We start from the raw sequence: 17705 nt of genomic DNA on the forward strand, positions 1-17705 counted from the left end.
CTTGACTATCATAAATTTGAAATAGCATCAGTGAAAGCCAAGGACTTACTATTAAACTTGAGCTTCCCAGGATTTGGTGTGGATAGATAACAATGGCACAAGACAATTTGAATATTCATTAATCATATTATAGTATGTGTGCCTGGAGCACTAGAGATTGAGAGATTGAGTGGTTTGGATCGAATAATCTATCACAAACTAGCGGCTGTCAAATGTGCTTAGCAAGCAAAACTGGCTCACAGGTACTCTTGTTTGGGGTCATTGTGCCTGATTCCTAACCTGTGTCGCACACCTCATTTCAGTTCCACTAAGATACTTTTTAAAAAAAAGAATATATTGGTGGGTGTAAATCCTAAATCTTGTCTCAGTGCAAATTCCTGCAGCATTTACCCAGGTGGATTGTCCCCTTCATAGACATTCTGTAAGGCTGGATGCAGAGGGGGGGAGAAATACACATGGAAATCTATGATTTCAATAAAGCTTATGCTTTGATTTGTAGATTTGTGCCAATCACCAGAAAGTCTGAAAGCTAAGCAAGTCATAAAAGGAACCTCCAATTTATATTTTTGATTTTAGGTTTGTGTGAATCAGCCCATAACTGAGTAACTTTAGATGCAAGAGGTGCATTTTTTATAATGTGACTTATGAATCAAGCACCTACTTTCATCAAGGGCTTTTTGTCTGAGCAAGCCCAGCTAAAACATACAACTAACTAGGGACCTAGACCCCTTCCAGTTGTGTATGTATAGCTCCACCAAATTTACAAATGGTTTTGATGATCTTTGAATTTGTAATCTCCCTCTGCCTAATACTGTTTCCACTGCATCCACTGAGACAGTTAACATTGCTATCAATCCAGGAGGCAACTACAAAACGTATAACATTTTCTAAAAATTATCTCTCAACATAGAAACACTCAAGGTGACTCATCATCCACTAATAATTGTCAAAATGTAGGGCCGTGCTTGTTGCATGAACTAAAAGTAAGATCCAGTACGGTTTTCGAGATATCCACTATGAACATATACACTTTTCATGAACTAGAAATTAGTAGATATTATTCGTAATCTAAAGCTAGTTTGATATTACAACGCCGTGATTCAACGAGCCTGGTCCTGAAGCCACATGTTCCATTTATAAGGAAGAGACAGCAAAATACAGCAATTTACAAGGTATTTTCAAATAATGACAGTAATCTCGATTCGTCAAATTGTGCTTGTAATGCATACTTTAGATAAATACATGTATTCATGCGCATTACATCAAGGATTACAACTGTCCAAATCAACAGAAAACTGCCTATGTATCCTGAGAGTACAGTATGACTACTGCTGAATTGAGTTGCCTCTTTAAAATCTGATTTCTCTGCAGATTAAGGTGTCTCCATTATAGCTTTACATTTCCCCTCCATCCAAAATAAAATGAACTGCAGCGCCCTTCCATGAGTGAATTGGTGTCCTTCCTCAGGCTCAATAAGAAGAAAAATAACCAGTTGTTCAAAAAGATGGCCACAACTAAACATATTGACTGGCATGCTCTGAGTTAAAAGGCTTGAATGTGGAAGCTGGGTTGCTTTGCTGATGTTCGTTTTTGAATCACTACTGCAGGAGTCAAATAACTCATGTGCTGGCTTTCTAAAACTTTAGAGGGCCAAATTTACTAAACCCAAACATGACTAGAGTACAAAAGGTGCATTTTGTTCAAATGCAAATTCACAAAATGAACAAGATGGGTGTATGCAGAGTGACTCGCACACAAATCTTGCTGCAAGCCAATTTTGCTTTTGGAGGTTTGAAACGATTGTAGTAGGCACAAACTCCACTGCTTCCCTCATTCAAGTGGCATAACGAAAGTTGAGGGGCCCCCCTTGCAAAGTACAGGGGGGCCACCCTCACACACCCAGTCAGGAGTACTCAGGTCAGGGGCCGGCCCCACATGTGCGCAGTGCTTGAGGGTGCCCTCTGGAGCTCTGGTGCCTTCCCTGCACAAATGTCAAGTCACTGCCTCATGCGAAGGCTGCAGGAAGAACATTACAATATAGAAATGTCACCTTCCTACCCTGCAGACTGCCACTGCTCTTGCAAATAGATCAATGTGGTAGACAGTTTTATGATACCACGCCTGACAAAGGAGACGCTTCCCTCCGTAAATCTCTCCTTCACTCATCCCAAAGCTCCTCCTACTGCTATGATCTCCAAATAAACACTTTTTAGGCCCTTCCCTCTTCTATCCCTCCTCTGTCCTTTTCAATCCAACTAACAGACTCACATGTCCACCGCTCAAATTAATTTCATATTTCCCTGTACTAATTTACCACTAATACTTTTTGTCTTCCGGAGTAGCATTCTACTTGCCAAAAAGCACTTTGACACCTCGTCAGGTTAGTAAGCACTATATAAATGCAATTACAATTACAATTTTGGCACATACACGTACAGGTTCCTCCCATGAGCATTGTGAGTACGTGGGTGGAGCCTACTGGTAAAAGCAGACCCTCATCACATTGCCTTTACAGCTGTTATGTGTCAATGCATAAAGTGATGTAGCACAAATAGACGCCCCTCGCAGAGTGCGATGAGGGATCCAATAAGTCTCCCATATCTAATGTATATTCATTTGTCTTGGGCTGAATGGGAACTCCATGAGGATTTGTGGCCCCCCCTGAAGTGTCCCCTTTCCCCGCACCACACCAGATGCAGGGTTCTGTCTTACACTCCAGAACACTTAACAGAAAAGTGGGTGAGCACCATCTGATTCATCATACAAAGAGGACAGTGATGCAAATATGAGTCCAGCATCGGTGTTCCCTCTCTCGCCCTAACAGTGCTGCTAGTCTTGTATCTGCATCAGGACCAGTAGTCACACATTTACAAAAGGGCCTTTTTCCCCGGCAAATGCGCTGCCTTAACTTCGTGAACCAGAACAAAGCATTTCATTTTCTTTTCCTATTTCGTATATTTAATAATAATTTCACTGAATGAATAATAATTGCCCCCAAAGTATAGGTTATTGAGTACATTGTCATCACAGTATTTCTTTAAGATGGATATAAGGAAACTTATCGAAATAGGTGTGTCTTATTTGTGCATAATTATATTTTACATTTTGGGCCTCTGGGTGGTATAGTACTCTTCTGTCTGCCTGCTTTCTGATATACAGTTTGCTGTGAACCGTGAAACCCATTGCAAATTAACATAACAACAAAGTAAAGGCCGCCATTTTTTCAAGAGCTAATGATCCCATGATCAGCTGAAGTTGACAGTGGCCAGTAGAAAATTGATCGTATTTACCTTTTCCAACTGGGCATTCTTTTTGGATTTGTACAAAAATTCTCCCACTGCCACAAATACAGAAAGCACCAATCCTGCCGCCAGCACGATGAAGATGCCGCCAATGTTCTGCACTCCAAGAGCACTGGCTTCTTTACTCTCCTCCTCAGGGCATCCATTGCCTCGCCACCATTTTTCCTTCATCATGTGAAGTTTTCCTTCTTCTTGCAGTTGAAGAATGGCAATTGTGATCTTGTCTCTGTATGGAGAGCCTGAAAGTGATAAGGCAAATGAGGCATGATGCAATGCATGATGTTTTCAATACATTTGAATTATTCAGTATATTACTTTCTCATACCATGGACTTTTTAATTCTGAACATGGTTACACATCTGGAGGAAATGTGGCATAACTGAGCTGTGTATGTAAATCTAGAGCAAGGATTTGTTATTCATGTTGGGCTAAACAAATGATGCAGAAAAAGTTGTGAATATGAACATCATATTTGACCTATCGGAGCAAATGTATGGGCTATAAGTGTCCCATGCATGTAAATGTGCAGACTCACATGATGGTAATTCTTTGCTACACTGTGTATGCATTTTATGAGTGGTGGAGTACGGGATCTGGAATGCAGACAGGGCAATTTTGAATGCTGTCTGAAGAGCACCTGCCCCTTCAGAGAACCCCCAGTTCAAAGTGCATATTTGAGCGGACGCCTCTGTCAAAAGGGGATGGTCAGATAACTTCACCTGTCACACATCCTGGGATGATCCCCAACCCAGAGTGTGCGGCAAGAATACATGCCTGTGCACACTTTGCGCAAACTGGGCAAATGTTGTACAAGCAGAGATTTCTTTTGCTGCCCAGATCAGAACTAGCAAAAAACTGGTAAAAAATGACTTAATTAATCAGCCTTTTAACATATTTTGACATGCTGCAAATATATTGCCTTTATAACAAAATATTATTTTACTTTCCAGTTGAAAAACATTTAGTAAATTATAATAAAATAGTTTAATAAATGACCCCCCCCACACAAAAATGGAAGAATAATGTAATCCGTTTGTATGCCCATCCGCAGGTCACCCACCTCTCATGTTTGACAAATTTAGATTTTTGCTCATGGGTTCATGTGCCAAAACGTAAAATTAGGAGAATAGAAAACAAAATGATCTAAGTAGTCATCTGGTCAAAGAGATCTTTCTATGTGTCCATATCGATACAACTGTCATGCACAACATAATGCCATTAACTCTTACACAATTCCATAATAAAAAATATCTGTCACTGATATATCTTTTTCACTCTGGCTGTCTGGAAATACTGTAGATTGAGGACGACTTAATATCTCTGTGAGTTGTACTATGCTAACGGTGTGTGCCTTTGTCCTCCCACCTGCATTTGGCGATGCAGCGCGCGCACCAAAATTCGTTTTTTTTTTCATAACTTACCTGAAATCGGCCGTATGCCGCATTTTACAGATGAGATCTCATCTCTTCTCAACCAATGAATACTACTTATTCTTCTATGATCTCTCTTCATCACTCCCAATAAACTGCACCCAATCCGACACCTAACTCTTTGACAGACGTATCGACCATAAAAACACATGCACCTATCCTCAAGGAGCGCAAACCAACATGACTGCTGAAAATATCTCTGCCTTTGTCCTCTTTCCCAAGCATTCTGCCTTACTACTCAGTTTATTGCACCCTTCTCAGCACATGCATTGCTGCAATGCATAACTCACTTATCTTGTCATTTAATCCTGTTTATAAATCACAAAACCCTCAACAAAGCAAGCACCAAATGCAGTGCATTTTCCATTAAGCACCGCCTTGACTGCACCCATTTGCCCTTTGAGACTGCCAGGATCTAGACACTGAGGTGCCGATTACGATCCGGTAAAAACCGGGTACGAACCGTCGGTCGGAGCGTTTTCCCCGTCCGACTCGTACCCGGTCGTAAAACTTTACAAACATGGAATTACGATTCGCACGGAAACACAATTTCCGTACGAATCGTAAAAAGCACCGACCGACGAAAATATACATACGAATGTGATCCAGGAATGCTGTGACGTGACGTCGGGACGCTTTCAGGCAGCGTTTCACGACCCAGGAATTACGATTCGAACCGACAGCAGTCCGGACAGCAATATTTTCACGGCACCCAAAAAGTGCCGGAAAAGCGAAGTACGGCGCGAAACGACCAGAGTAGGTGGCCCGGTACGCACCGTACCCCCCCCAGCCCCCGTACGTACGCGCCGACCCCCCCAGCCCCCGTACGTACGCGCCGACCCCCCCCAGCCCCCGTACGTACGCGCCAACCCCCCCCTGCCCCGTACGTACGCGCCGACCCCCCCGCCCGCGTACGTTCGAGTCGTACCCCCACCCGTGTATGTACACCCCTGTACGTGTCGTACCCCCGTGTATGTACACCCTTGTACGTGTCGAACCCCCACCGTACATACACGGGTGGGGGTACGACTCGAACGTACACGGGTGTACATACACGGGGGTTCGACACGTACAAGGGTGTACATACACGGGGGGTTCGACACGTACAAGGGTGTACATACACGGGGGGTACGACACGTACAGGGGTGTACATACACGGGGGGGTTCGACACGTACAAGGGTGTACATACACGGGGGGGTTCGACACGTACAAGGGTGTACATACACGGGGGGTACGACACGTACAGGGGTGTACATACACGGGGGGGTTCGACACGTACAGGGGTGTACATACACGGGTGGGGGTACGACTCGAACGTACGCGGGCTGGGGGGGTCGGCGCGTACGTACGGGGGCTGGGGGGGGTCGGCGCGTACGTACGGGGGTGGGGGGGGTCGGCGTGTACGTACGGGGGCTGGGGGGGTCGGCGCGTACGTACGGGGGCTGGGGGGGTTCAGCGCGTACGTACGGGGGCTGGGGGGGGTCAGCGCGTATGCGGGCACGTCTCCATGGTTGCTATGGGAGTTCGGTGCGGACGGTGTTTTTTCCATCCGGTTGTAACATCGGACGCACGGGATGGATCGTGATTCCGCGGTCGGACTTCACTTTTCACATTTGTACGGTAATTCGTCCGAGGACGTGTCGGACACATTTTCCGACCCGAGGACGTGTGGGGAATAATTCCCAATGCGATTCGTATGGACTTTTTACCATGCGAATCGTAATTGGCAGTTTGTACGGCACTTGTACGATTCGTACGGTAAAAAGACCGGATACGAGTCGTACGGGGAATTTTTTGGCCGGATCGTAATCGGCACCTAAATGCTTTAAACTTAACACCATTGCCTAATACTGCCTGCATCCCAAGTCCATAACTAGATCTTCCTTTGCCATATTTCTGGACTTCTAGTCCCTCAAGCTTGAAAAGCTCTTATTAATGTGGACTTGCATTTTTGAACAGATCTTATGGGTGATCACACTTTATTTAGCAACCTGCAGCATTACTGGCATCCATGAATATAAGGTAATATGGGGAGAGGAGTTGGCCTAACGGCTAGGGTGCTCGACCTCGAACCTGGGAAACTGGGTTCGAGTCTCGGTAATGACGCTAAACATGCTAAACATCCTGTGATTCTGGGCAAATCACTTAATCTCCCTATGCCTAACAAAAAATGAATGTGTGTCCTCATGTAACGTAACTGGTGCTATGTAAAGCGCTCTGATACCTGATTGGATTTGGGTCAAGTTTGTGCTATATAAAACTCTGCTAAAAAAATAAATATCACCAGCACTGTCACAAACATCAAAAGACATTGCCTTGATTTGTCTCCCACAGAGACACACGAGAAGCCTTCTTAAGTATTTTTCCCAGAATGGAACCATCCACTTGCTAATTCGTTATCCATTCCTATTTACTTCCCATTTCTACACCAAAAGCAACTAAAGAAACCATACTTTACCACAGACCCAAAATGTTCTTGTAAAAGACCTTTGTCCACAAGTTGCTGTTTTCTAACACCACTAACTTATCCTGCACAAATCTTTAATGGGAGCTTGATCGATTCCACTGGAATACAGCTCCTGGCTAATGGACACAATATCCTATAGTACTGCATGATCCCTCCTCCTCATGGAGTAAACTCCCAATGATCCTCCCAATTCTCTCTGTTCATCAACCAATGCCAGAAACATCTGTTCCAAACCTATAGCACATATCTTTCAAACTTTCCCAAGTTAAGAACTGGAACACTTTGCTTAGAGACAAAAAGGCTCCTCTGTAATCTGTGAACAGTCCATACTCATCGGATCTGATTAACTATTCAAAACCTTCCAGATGATTCTCAAAGTTTGATATTAAACATTAACGACTGCCACAGCCCCAGTGCGTCAAATGCAGAGACCTTTTAACCACACTTTCCACTGTTATGCTGAAGACATGAAATCTATCTGATAGACAGGGACATCTTTGAAATCTTCTCTTACAGGGCCAGAAGCCTAGACATCATTGAGGAGTGTATGAAGAAGAGTGCCTTAAGCACAATGAAACCAACATTGATACCCACTTTTCTTCAAACGTATCCCTTTCATTGAATTTTCAACTAGGCACCTATGCGTGTTCTCATTGACCTGAACACCAAACATGGCACTGTTGCAAGAAGGACAAAGTGTACTTAGACTGCTTAGGATGGCCTACCTATATACTGCACACCAAATTTAATGGATACTCTGACCAACACCAACATTGATTATGCAAATTCTCTTTACGCCAGCATACCAACGGACATACCTTGGACTACAAGACAGCCCAAATCATGCCCTTCACACTCTGCCTCCACTACTTCCGTGTCAGTAGACAACTCAAATTCAATCTCTACATGACTGAATGGATACCCGAAGAGCTCCCAAAAATTCATTTGATTTGTCAGCGGAAGTCTAATTCATTTGATCAACAGCCTCCTGTTTATCACCTCCTCTGTAGGTGCTAGGGCAGAAGTAATTCTCAGTAAAGCTCCTCTTCCAAATATATAACCTATTTTTCTCTCTTTCAGAAAAGTCTGAACAAACATCCTTGTCCCTCCTCTGAATTAACACTTCCAAAACAGGTCTCTGTGTCACAATATCCAGCATGGTTGATGTTCTAATGACCAGCCCATGACATTGGACGATTTGGTCATGTATGGTGTACACAACAAATATCATAAATACAATTACAAAATATATAAAATTAAAATAAACAAATCATATGAGTGAAGACATAAAGGAAACAAATGCAAAAACAACAGTTGATGGACAGAATGTAGAACAATGTCATACATTCTGCCCAGTACAGAGATCTGGGCCTAAATCCATCGTTTTTTTGCTCACCATGCCATTCCAGTTTGAACCCAGCCATATGCAAATCAGTCTTGACCCTGTGACTCATGGGAACAGTCCAGCTCGAACTGCCAAGCTAGGTCCTCCCTGGACTGGAAACAAGCATCCTAGGACTGGTTTCGAGGTTTCACCCCTCTTCAGCCTGGATAGCTTGATTCCAGTGGCATGGAGAGCACGGGACCCACGTCTGGGCATACCTGTCCCACTCGGGTGAGAAATGAAAAAACAACAGTTGATCGACAGAATGTAGAACAATGTCATGCATTCTCCCCAGTACAGAGATCTGGGCCTAAATCCATCATTACATGGTGAGCAAAAGAATGATGGATTTAACCCAGATCTCTTGACTGGGGGTGAATGTTTTGATTTGTTCTGCATTCCGTCCATCAGTTGTGTGTCTTTTGCTTTCTCGACATAAAGGAAACATGCAGCTATAAAATACTTATATAAATGTTGTTCTAATTAACATTTGTTTCTATATGTTTTGCTTTTATCTATCATATTTTTTACCTTTCATCCTTTTATTTTCATTGCTCCTTCTGTTTATACACAACATATCTATGTATACATGTTATTAGAATTTACTTATATCACTTACGTTTTCATTTCACTTCTACATTCTATGTGTTCTGTGTTTTCATAACAACGTTACCTGGTTGTCCTTGAAAAATAAATGAGTAAGTGGGTCCTGACCAGCTTAATCTCCTCTAAATGCTTTGATATTGGGCCACCATTTTTTTGTATCTCTGCTGTGATTTAGTCTCACTAACTGACGCTCACTCACTATAAACTACAGGTAAAATGATTTTGAGTGATAACCGACAATGACCACATTCTAAACTAAGTCCTGCTTCTGCACAGCTGGAGGTAAGAGGCAATATGCTGATTACATAGATTATGTGTATACGTGTGTGTACATCTAAGTGGGTTGAACAAGGATAATTATTGTCTGTCTCAGCCTGATATCTATGCGCAGGTAGCCTGTCACAGATAGTACTGTGAATACAATAATTATGGCCAGTACAAACATTAAAATTTAATTGGGCATCCAAAAAGAAATCCCCAATTTTCCTTAATAAAACTGTTAGTGTGTAGTGCTTTTTCTGTTGCATTGCTGGGTTCTGAGTCTAAGCCTTTGACAACTGTGCATCATTACCCTGCATTTTTAGTAATAACAAGCATTGGCATAGTCACTAGGTATCACCTTTGGGACCTTATAAGTGTTTAGCCATGCAGCACGTTATCCTGGGTGCTGTGCGCCAGGGATTGAAGAGCTATATAATTACTACACCCCGGGTCATGCAGTCTGATTCAGAAATACTTGCTTCCCTCAGGAAACATTTATGGACACATTTCAAGGCTTTTGAACACACACACAGAAAGACAAGTGCCTCGATCCAAGTCAACAGCACTATAACATTCTGTGTAGGACCGCATCACTAAAGTATTGCACGGTCTGTGAAAAAAAACAGTGTAATACTTTCTGATGGCAGAGAGGTCACATCCTTCCTCCCCCAGGCCTCTGTTCACCAGGCACCCTTCTCCAGAGTTTTCCATTCAAAACACTGCTTGCACCATCTGTTTACCAGCAAGCCCCCGGGCTACCTTTCTGTTCGAGACCCCTAGGTATAGGAGCACTGGACATAGCAAAAACAACAAAGTGTTTCCATTTCTCGGGGAGAGGGGAAATAATGAATAAACAGGGATGGCGTCAGCATCACTTAAACTCCGTGAACCTAAAAAACAAAAGAAGTAACCAGACCTTGTGTAATGTAACTGGTGCTTTTGTCAAGCGCTCCAATACCTTTGGGTCAGTCAAGTTTGCGCTCTACAAAAATGCCCCAAAATGAAATCTGACCTTGTGTAATGTAACTAGTACTCATGTAAATGGCTCCAACACCTTCAGGTTGCTCGAGTTCACATTATAGAATAAAAAATGTCTCACAGTCTCTGTGGAGCTGCCTTGAATGTAATTTGAAATTAGAACTCTGAGAGGAGGACGACGACAGGAAGAGGCAGGGGTGTGGGCATGCAGCGTCATGGGAGAAGGTGACAGGAATGAATGCTGCTCCTATTTGTAAGGTAGAGGGGAAATAATGAATAAACAGTGATGGCGCTGGCATCACTTTCCCTCCACGCACCTAAAATCAAATTAATTAACCTGACCTTGTGTAATATAACTGGAGCCTTTGTAAAGCGCTCCAATAGCTTCGGGTCAGTCAAGTTTGTGCCCTATAAAAATGCCCCAAAAACTAAATCTGACCTTGTGTGATGTACCTAGTGCTCATGTAAAGCATGTCAAAACCTTCACGTTCCTCGAGTTCACATTATATAATAAACAATACCTCACAGTCCCTGGGGCGTTGCTTTGAATGCTCTTTGAAATTTGAGCTCCAAAAGGAGGAGAATGACAGGGCGAGGCGGGAGACATGCAGTGACGTGGGAGGAGGGACAAATGCTGCTCCCATTTGCCAAGTAGAGGGGAAATAATGGCTAAACAGGGGCAGTGTTGGCGTCACTTAATCTCTGCACAAATAAAAACAAAAAAATTAACCTGAGCTTGTGTAATGTAACTGGGACTTTTGTAAAGAGCCTCAATACCTTTTGATCAGTCGAGTTTGCGCTCTATAAATATGTCCCCAAAAATGAATCTGGCATTGAATAATGTAACTAGCACTCATGTAAAACGCTCCAACACCTTCTGGTTGCTCAAGTTCACATGACATAAACTAGCGTCTGAGAAAATGCAACAGGAGTCGCCCAAGCCTTGCCCTTAACTGTGCTTCAAGGTTGGGATGCTCAAGGGCAGGTGACCTAGGCTCGCCAAAGCAACAAGCAGCAAAGTGGGAGGGGTTTGGGGCAAATCCTCGTGCTTTAAAGTCAGAGAAGGTTAAAGAGGCACCCTCAAAAACTGTGTCAGAAATGTCATCTTGGTATTTGAACAGGACCGGGAGATTGAGTGACGGGCGTCGAAGCTGAACCACAGAAGACGGGCACACAATGACACGAGCAGGAGTCAAAGAAAACATATGAACACAGAAGCACAATGATAACAGTAATTGGGTGGTGCTCTTTGGGAGGAAACCAAACACAAAAAGGAGGGACAAAAAGGAAGGATTAACCACTAGCAAGCAGGCATTTTTGGACGACAATCGAAGAGACAAACAAAAAAGCAATGGACAGGCTGTCAGCCCAGAGAGTGAATACAGCATGTCTCAAAGAGATAGCGCATGTGATGCTTAGGCTCAACCTAAAAATGTGTATTCGATTCTCACTTTGATGTTCTCAGCATGAGGGCCCAGGGCACCAGTGATGAAAGCAGCCAATTATTACTGTTGGGACTCAATGCCCAGTGTCTCCACTATGACCCTGCGACCCAGATTTCTCACATAAAATATATGAATAAAAACAAACGTTTGGGTTTGGGTTTTGTGACAAACACATATACCAATGAAAGCCAGTGTCACAACATATAACAGACAGTGCAAGCAATTACGGAAGAACGCGAGAAGCCAAATAATGCTCCATCAGTGCCCATGGAGAAAATGTGTTTTCTGCTGTAACAAATGAAGTGCTGTGTCAATGACAAAATGTACAGCAATGTCACTCATTTAATGACCCATTTCTCTGCAGGGCAAAGGCTCACTGCATGAACAAAGACGCAACCGTTCAGACCCAGCAGAGCGCATCTATTTCAAAATAGCCTTAGCTGGATTTTAATGCAAACACACTTGTGGTGTTGGGCCTCAGGCCCACATGACGGCAATAAGGGACACGGACACCGGGTTGGACTGTGCAGTAAACTGGCCTCGAGCACGTGCACCCGGGCCTTTTTATTAGCGGGGCCACGTCACTCGTGACACCCGTGATGGATGGGTGTGGGGTGCAGTGTGTCCAGCCCTCAAGGGAGTGGCGGGAAGTACAGCTTCCTGCGGGACACTAGAACATGTCTCGCAGGACACTATATTCCTCCCCAACTTTATTGAAGGACAAGCAAAGTGTTAGTCCAACCTGTGGGGAAGAAACAAACGGTTAACTAAATACCACAGGGTCCATCAGTCTCTCGAGTCAGGTGGCAGGACGACATCAGACATGGGCTGGTGAACTTGGCTAGCAGCAGGACCTTCTCGGCGGACACCTGTACTTTAACCTGAAGGACTCAGGACACGACTGCTGGCTTGGAGACGTCCGCTGCATACTGTCAGTTCGCTGACAATGACGTGTCTTGCATGGCTTCCATTTTTCTGACGTCGGTGGTGGTCTGTGGTGAGTTCTAACAGTTCTTTTTAGCGTGCTGCGTCACGACCATGGACGGAGTCTCACATGAGATTTCACAGAGGTGTTGCTGGACAGACTGTCTCTGTTGAACTACTTGGCTGTGACCGGTAACCTATCGGTGGGGCAATGTCTCTCCTTGCTCTCCCGCCGGGGTTGCTGCGGGACTGTAGGAAGGCTGCGCTGGAGCCGCTGCTTGTGTGCTGTCTGGGGGCAGCTGCAGGACCGCCGAGGAGCCGTTGTTTGGTAACACGCACAACCCTCCCGGGTGGATGAGTCTTGGCCAAGACTTGCACTTGCTGCCGCGGTTCCTGTGTAGGCCAGGTTCACAGGTGATTTTCTGGTTCCATTTAGTCGGCTTGTGTGGCAACGGTTTCGGACTCCAGTCCATCGGTACTCGGGGAGTGGTGTTTGACGCATGTGCTGATGGCTGGCGCGGTGATGGTTGCCCGCCATGTGGTGAGTCGGAATGACAGGTGGTGGTGACTTGCTGGGAGAGTTTGGATATCAGGATGGACCTGGGCAGCCACGTGCCTCTCCCTTGCTGATGTTGAGCATCTGTGGCGGCTTAACACGTAGAGTGTGTTGTCTTGAGACAGTGTGAGGACGGACACTCAGTGCTGATCTTCACCCATGGCATCTGCGGAGAGGAGCAGGAATGCCACTTGACTTAGACTACCGACGCTTGGGGATGGACAGTCGCCTGGGGAAGCATAGGGATGAGACGCGGCTTGCGCTTGCTGCGGCTTATGTTCGGTTCACCCGTGGAGCTGTATCCAGGGACGTTGGTTCGCCTCGGTGGCTGTCTGGTGTGTCAGGGTGTGCTCTGTGGCTTGCTGTGAGTCCTCGGTCTTCTCCCTTTGCTGGTCTGTTCAGCCCACCTGTGTTTATCCGGTTTTCAGGGTGACAGGGCTGTCACTCTCCTTTCATCAAGGGCGTTGCGCTTCGACCTCGAGGCAGCGCTGTCATGGCGCCGGCTTCTGCCTTCGCTCCGGCGCGCTCCTTGCTTGCTGGGCGACGTGACATCCAGTCGCGTGTCGCTGGCGTTGGAGCGCCTGTTGCTGTGGCGGCCTGCCAAGTGGTGTGTGCGACTCCTCTCTTGCCTGTCGTGGGTCACCGCCGACTCCATCTTGAGGTAGTGTTGAGGAAGACACTGTGTGGCTTTCGGGCCGCTGCGAGTGCGACTCCTCTCTTGCCTGTCGTGGGTCACCACCGACTCCATCTTGAGGCAGTGTTGAGGAGGACACTGTGTTGCTTTCGGCTGCTGTGGGTGCGACTCCTCTCTTGCCTGTCGTGGGTCACCGCCGACTCCATCATGAGGCAGTGTTGAGGGGGACACCGTTGCTTTCGGCCCACTGCGGGGCTTCGCTGTGGCGGTGGAGATGTATATGCTCTCTGTGCTGCGTTCAGCGGTGCTTCTCTCAGTGGAGATGCCTCTATCTCCTGGGCGTCTGCCTGGGCTGATCCACTGTTGGGGTGCCTGCGTTGCTCACTTCGGACTTCATACTCTACACCTTCTTTGTGTGTGCCCTCTTCTGGCACCTGGTGTGTCCGAACTGGATCCTGCGGTGGTGTCTGTTCACCACTGAGGGTGGGTGACGCAATCTTCTTGCTTGCAGTGGCGCCGTTTCTTCGCTTGTAGTGGCACCAGACATCTATTGGGGTTTACACGCCATGTGCACGGTCTTCACAGACTTCGTGTGAGGATAGCTGCCTTCTCAGGGTTCTCTGCGTGGATGAGCAGCTTTGGCTCTGCGGTGCTCCTGTGGTGACTCTCTGTTGTAGAGACAGAGCAGTACTTTGTCTCTCTGTACCTGTTTGCGAGCTTGGCAAGGGTAGGTGCAGGAGGTAGTGAAGTGTCTTGCGGCTTTCACCAGAGGGTGCTGTGTGCGATTGCTCCAGTTCCGGCTGTTCACTTTGTCTTGCAGGTGACTCAAACAGCAGCTGTCTCGGTGTGGCTGGGTGTTTTCATTTCTCTAGTGTCCCGTACTTTCTCTGTGTACAACAGAGGCTTGGGGGTTGCACCTTGCTTTGTGGTGTTGTCACCCGTGGTAACCCCTGCTCCTTGGTGGCTACCTGGGAGAGCCTCTGTGAGTGGTGCGATGTTGCTTCATGACCAGAAGGTGGCAGCGTGGTTCCACCTTTGCTGCTGAGGTCGGCGCTGGGTTTATGCCCGAACCTGCATCAGCTTAGCAGATATGAGGCTCCGAGCGGGTGGGGCTGCTTTCCCTCATCTCGCTGTACTGCGCTGTGCGGGGAGCCAGGCAGTTCGCTTCTCAGTTACGCTTCTTGGTGCTTAGGACGACCACTGGAGGGTCTGATGCGGTGAAACAGCTTGGTTCTGGACAAGGTCCGTGTCATGCAGCTCCCTCGCCTGGCCGGGTTGCCGATGCAGTGCAGGACCAGCAGGTGGCGCTGCGCATGCTTCGCTGCCGCAGTACTCGCCTTTGGCATCGCGAGCGTGTTTGCCGAAGATAGGCAGGCTTCTACATTCACAGGCCGCCTCTGGGTACCGGAGGCAGGAGCACTCTCTGGGCCGTTTTCCGGCAGTTCCGTCGCTGCTTGGGGCTAAGACTCGGAAGACAGCGCTTCCGCTACGGCTTCTTTCCTTGGAGCAGTGAGTATCGGGTGAGATGGCCTTCAAGCACCCGAGCCGGTGAGAGGGCATGAACCTGTTCTCTGCGCCGCTCCTTCCACTGTCGCCCCCGCCCGCACTCCTGTGGCCGTTCTGTGCGGCACTGCACCGTTCTCTTACGGGGAAATTCCAGCCCTACCTTTGGTGCTATGGCTGCTCTCATGCGTTGGTGTCCTCAGGCACTCTTCAGTGGCGGGCGTTACTGAGGCTTGCACTCTGCCGGGGTGTCGTGGGGTGATCCACTCTTCCCACTTATGTGGGTGCCTCCGGACCCGAACCAGGGGGCATATCCATGCAGCATGTCGCTGATCCGCGATGTTTCCCCATCCGATCGACGCCTCGGGCTACCGCTCGGATGCCGCTCGGATGCCGTGGGTTATGCGGTAGGAGGGAACGGGGCGGGGTGTGAGTGTCCATTTCTTGCCGCGCGTGGCAGTTCACCGGGTGTGTTACCTGCGAAGGTGGCTGCCCGGGCGCAGCAGCTGGCACCGTGCAGGCGTTGCAGCGGGGTAGGTGCCTTCCAGGGACTCGTGCAGTTGCTGGTCACTGTGATCCGTGAACATGCCGGTGGGCTTGGTAGCGGATGCACTGCTGGCATCGTGGGGCACTCGCTGGTGAGCTTGGCGGCGGATGTATTGCAGGCATCGCGGAGCACTCGCCCTCATTGGGGATGCATGTTCTCACCTCTACCATGGACGCCAGCGGGGTGAGGCACGGCAGGTCTCCGGTCGTCGCTTTTCTTGGACATGGAGATCGGTGTCACGTCTCAGCTTCACTGCGGTCACGGGTGGCCGTAGACAGCTCGGTGGGGGCGTTGCCTGCCGGACTCCTTTCCTCCCCCACGAGGAACGACAAAGTTCAGGGCGGCAGGCACGCGAGGCTGGCTACCCGCCTTGTCGCCAATGTGGTGTTGGGCCTCAGGCCCACATGAAGGGATGCGGACACCGGGTTGGACTGTGCAGTAAACTGGCCTCAAGCACGTGCACCCGGGCCTTTTTATTAGTGGGTTCACGTCACTCATGACACCCATGATGGATGGGTGTGGGGTGCAGTGTGTCCAGCCCTCAAGGAAGTGGCTGGAAGTACAGCTTCCTGCGGGACACTAGAACGTGTCTCGCAGGACACTACAACACTGTTATGAAAAAGCACAAATATTTTTCTCTCTAAGGGCCATATGTAGGTAATTTCTATTTACCGATTCCTAAATACCGAATTTTACCGATTCGGTATTTAAGAAGCGGTAAATAGAATGTAGGTAAAAAATCGGTAAATTTTACGTGCATGTGTGCACATGTGGCGCACATACATGCCCTAAGGGCATGTATGTCTGCCACATGGCACTTTTAAAAAAGCACAAAATTGCTTTTGAAAAGGTATTCGGTATTTACCATCAACTTGTAGTTGGTGGTAAATAACGAATCCTTAAACCAAAAATGCACTCACTTGAGTGCTCCCTACATAGGATTTAAGGATTCGGTAATTTACCGATTCGGTATTTTACCGATTTGTTAAAATACCGAATCGGTAAATTACTGAATCCTTCAATCCAGCCTCCTACATCTCAAAGGGCTAAATACCGGTCGGTAACGGAAAATTTACCGATTTTTCGGCCGTTACCGATCGGTATTAGCCCACCTTCATATGGCCCTTAATGTTGATATTTTTGGGTATAACAATATTGTTCAGATTGGGGGGTTTAACTAGCCACGAGATTGTAATAAAACCTCCTTTTTAAAACCTATTATTGAAAAAGATGGTTTCTTAATATACACGATCTTACATGACAGCCATATATTAATACCGAATTTAAAGTCCTTGCATGGTTATGACGATAGTGACAGAGCCTTAAAGGATTGGGTTGCAGGCTTCCTTGCTTGAACCGTGCATCCTTTCCTCATTTTGATGACAGTCCCTGTTCATTCCACTGAAGGAATGTGACGGAAGAATAGCCGGAAGAGGTACCTCACGCACCTTCCTGGACCCCACATGCTCTTGTTCTCAATGTCGTACTGGTCCATGTATGGCAGTGCCTTGAAGTGGCCGTCAGAGGCGAGGTGGCGCTTTGCAAAACATACATATGAATTAAACGCATTTGGACCCGGGTATAAAAGTGATCTGCTTCATCCCGTGATTTAAAAGGTTTGTGCAGAGGACAATGTAACAATCTTTCAGCCCATTAGGCGGTACACG

The 17705-nt window shown here is 46.9% G+C and overlaps 1 protein-coding gene across 1 annotated transcript in view; it reads right to left on the minus strand.

The window, feature by feature from the left end:
- Nucleotides 1-17705, minus strand: part of GRIK2 (glutamate ionotropic receptor kainate type subunit 2) — a 1523718-nt gene that overhangs the window by 84689 nt on the left and 1421324 nt on the right. Inside the window, exon 15 of the mRNA XM_085611186.1 lies at nt 3291-3541. Within this exon, the coding sequence (XP_085467312.1) occupies nt 3291-3541 (251 nt within the window). The remainder of the gene's footprint in view (nt 1-3290; nt 3542-17705) is intronic.

This window comes from Triturus cristatus, chromosome 6 (genome assembly GCF_964204655.1).
Source record: "Triturus cristatus chromosome 6, aTriCri1.1, whole genome shotgun sequence".
In the NCBI taxonomy this organism is placed as follows: Eukaryota; Metazoa; Chordata; class Amphibia; order Caudata; family Salamandridae; genus Triturus; species Triturus cristatus.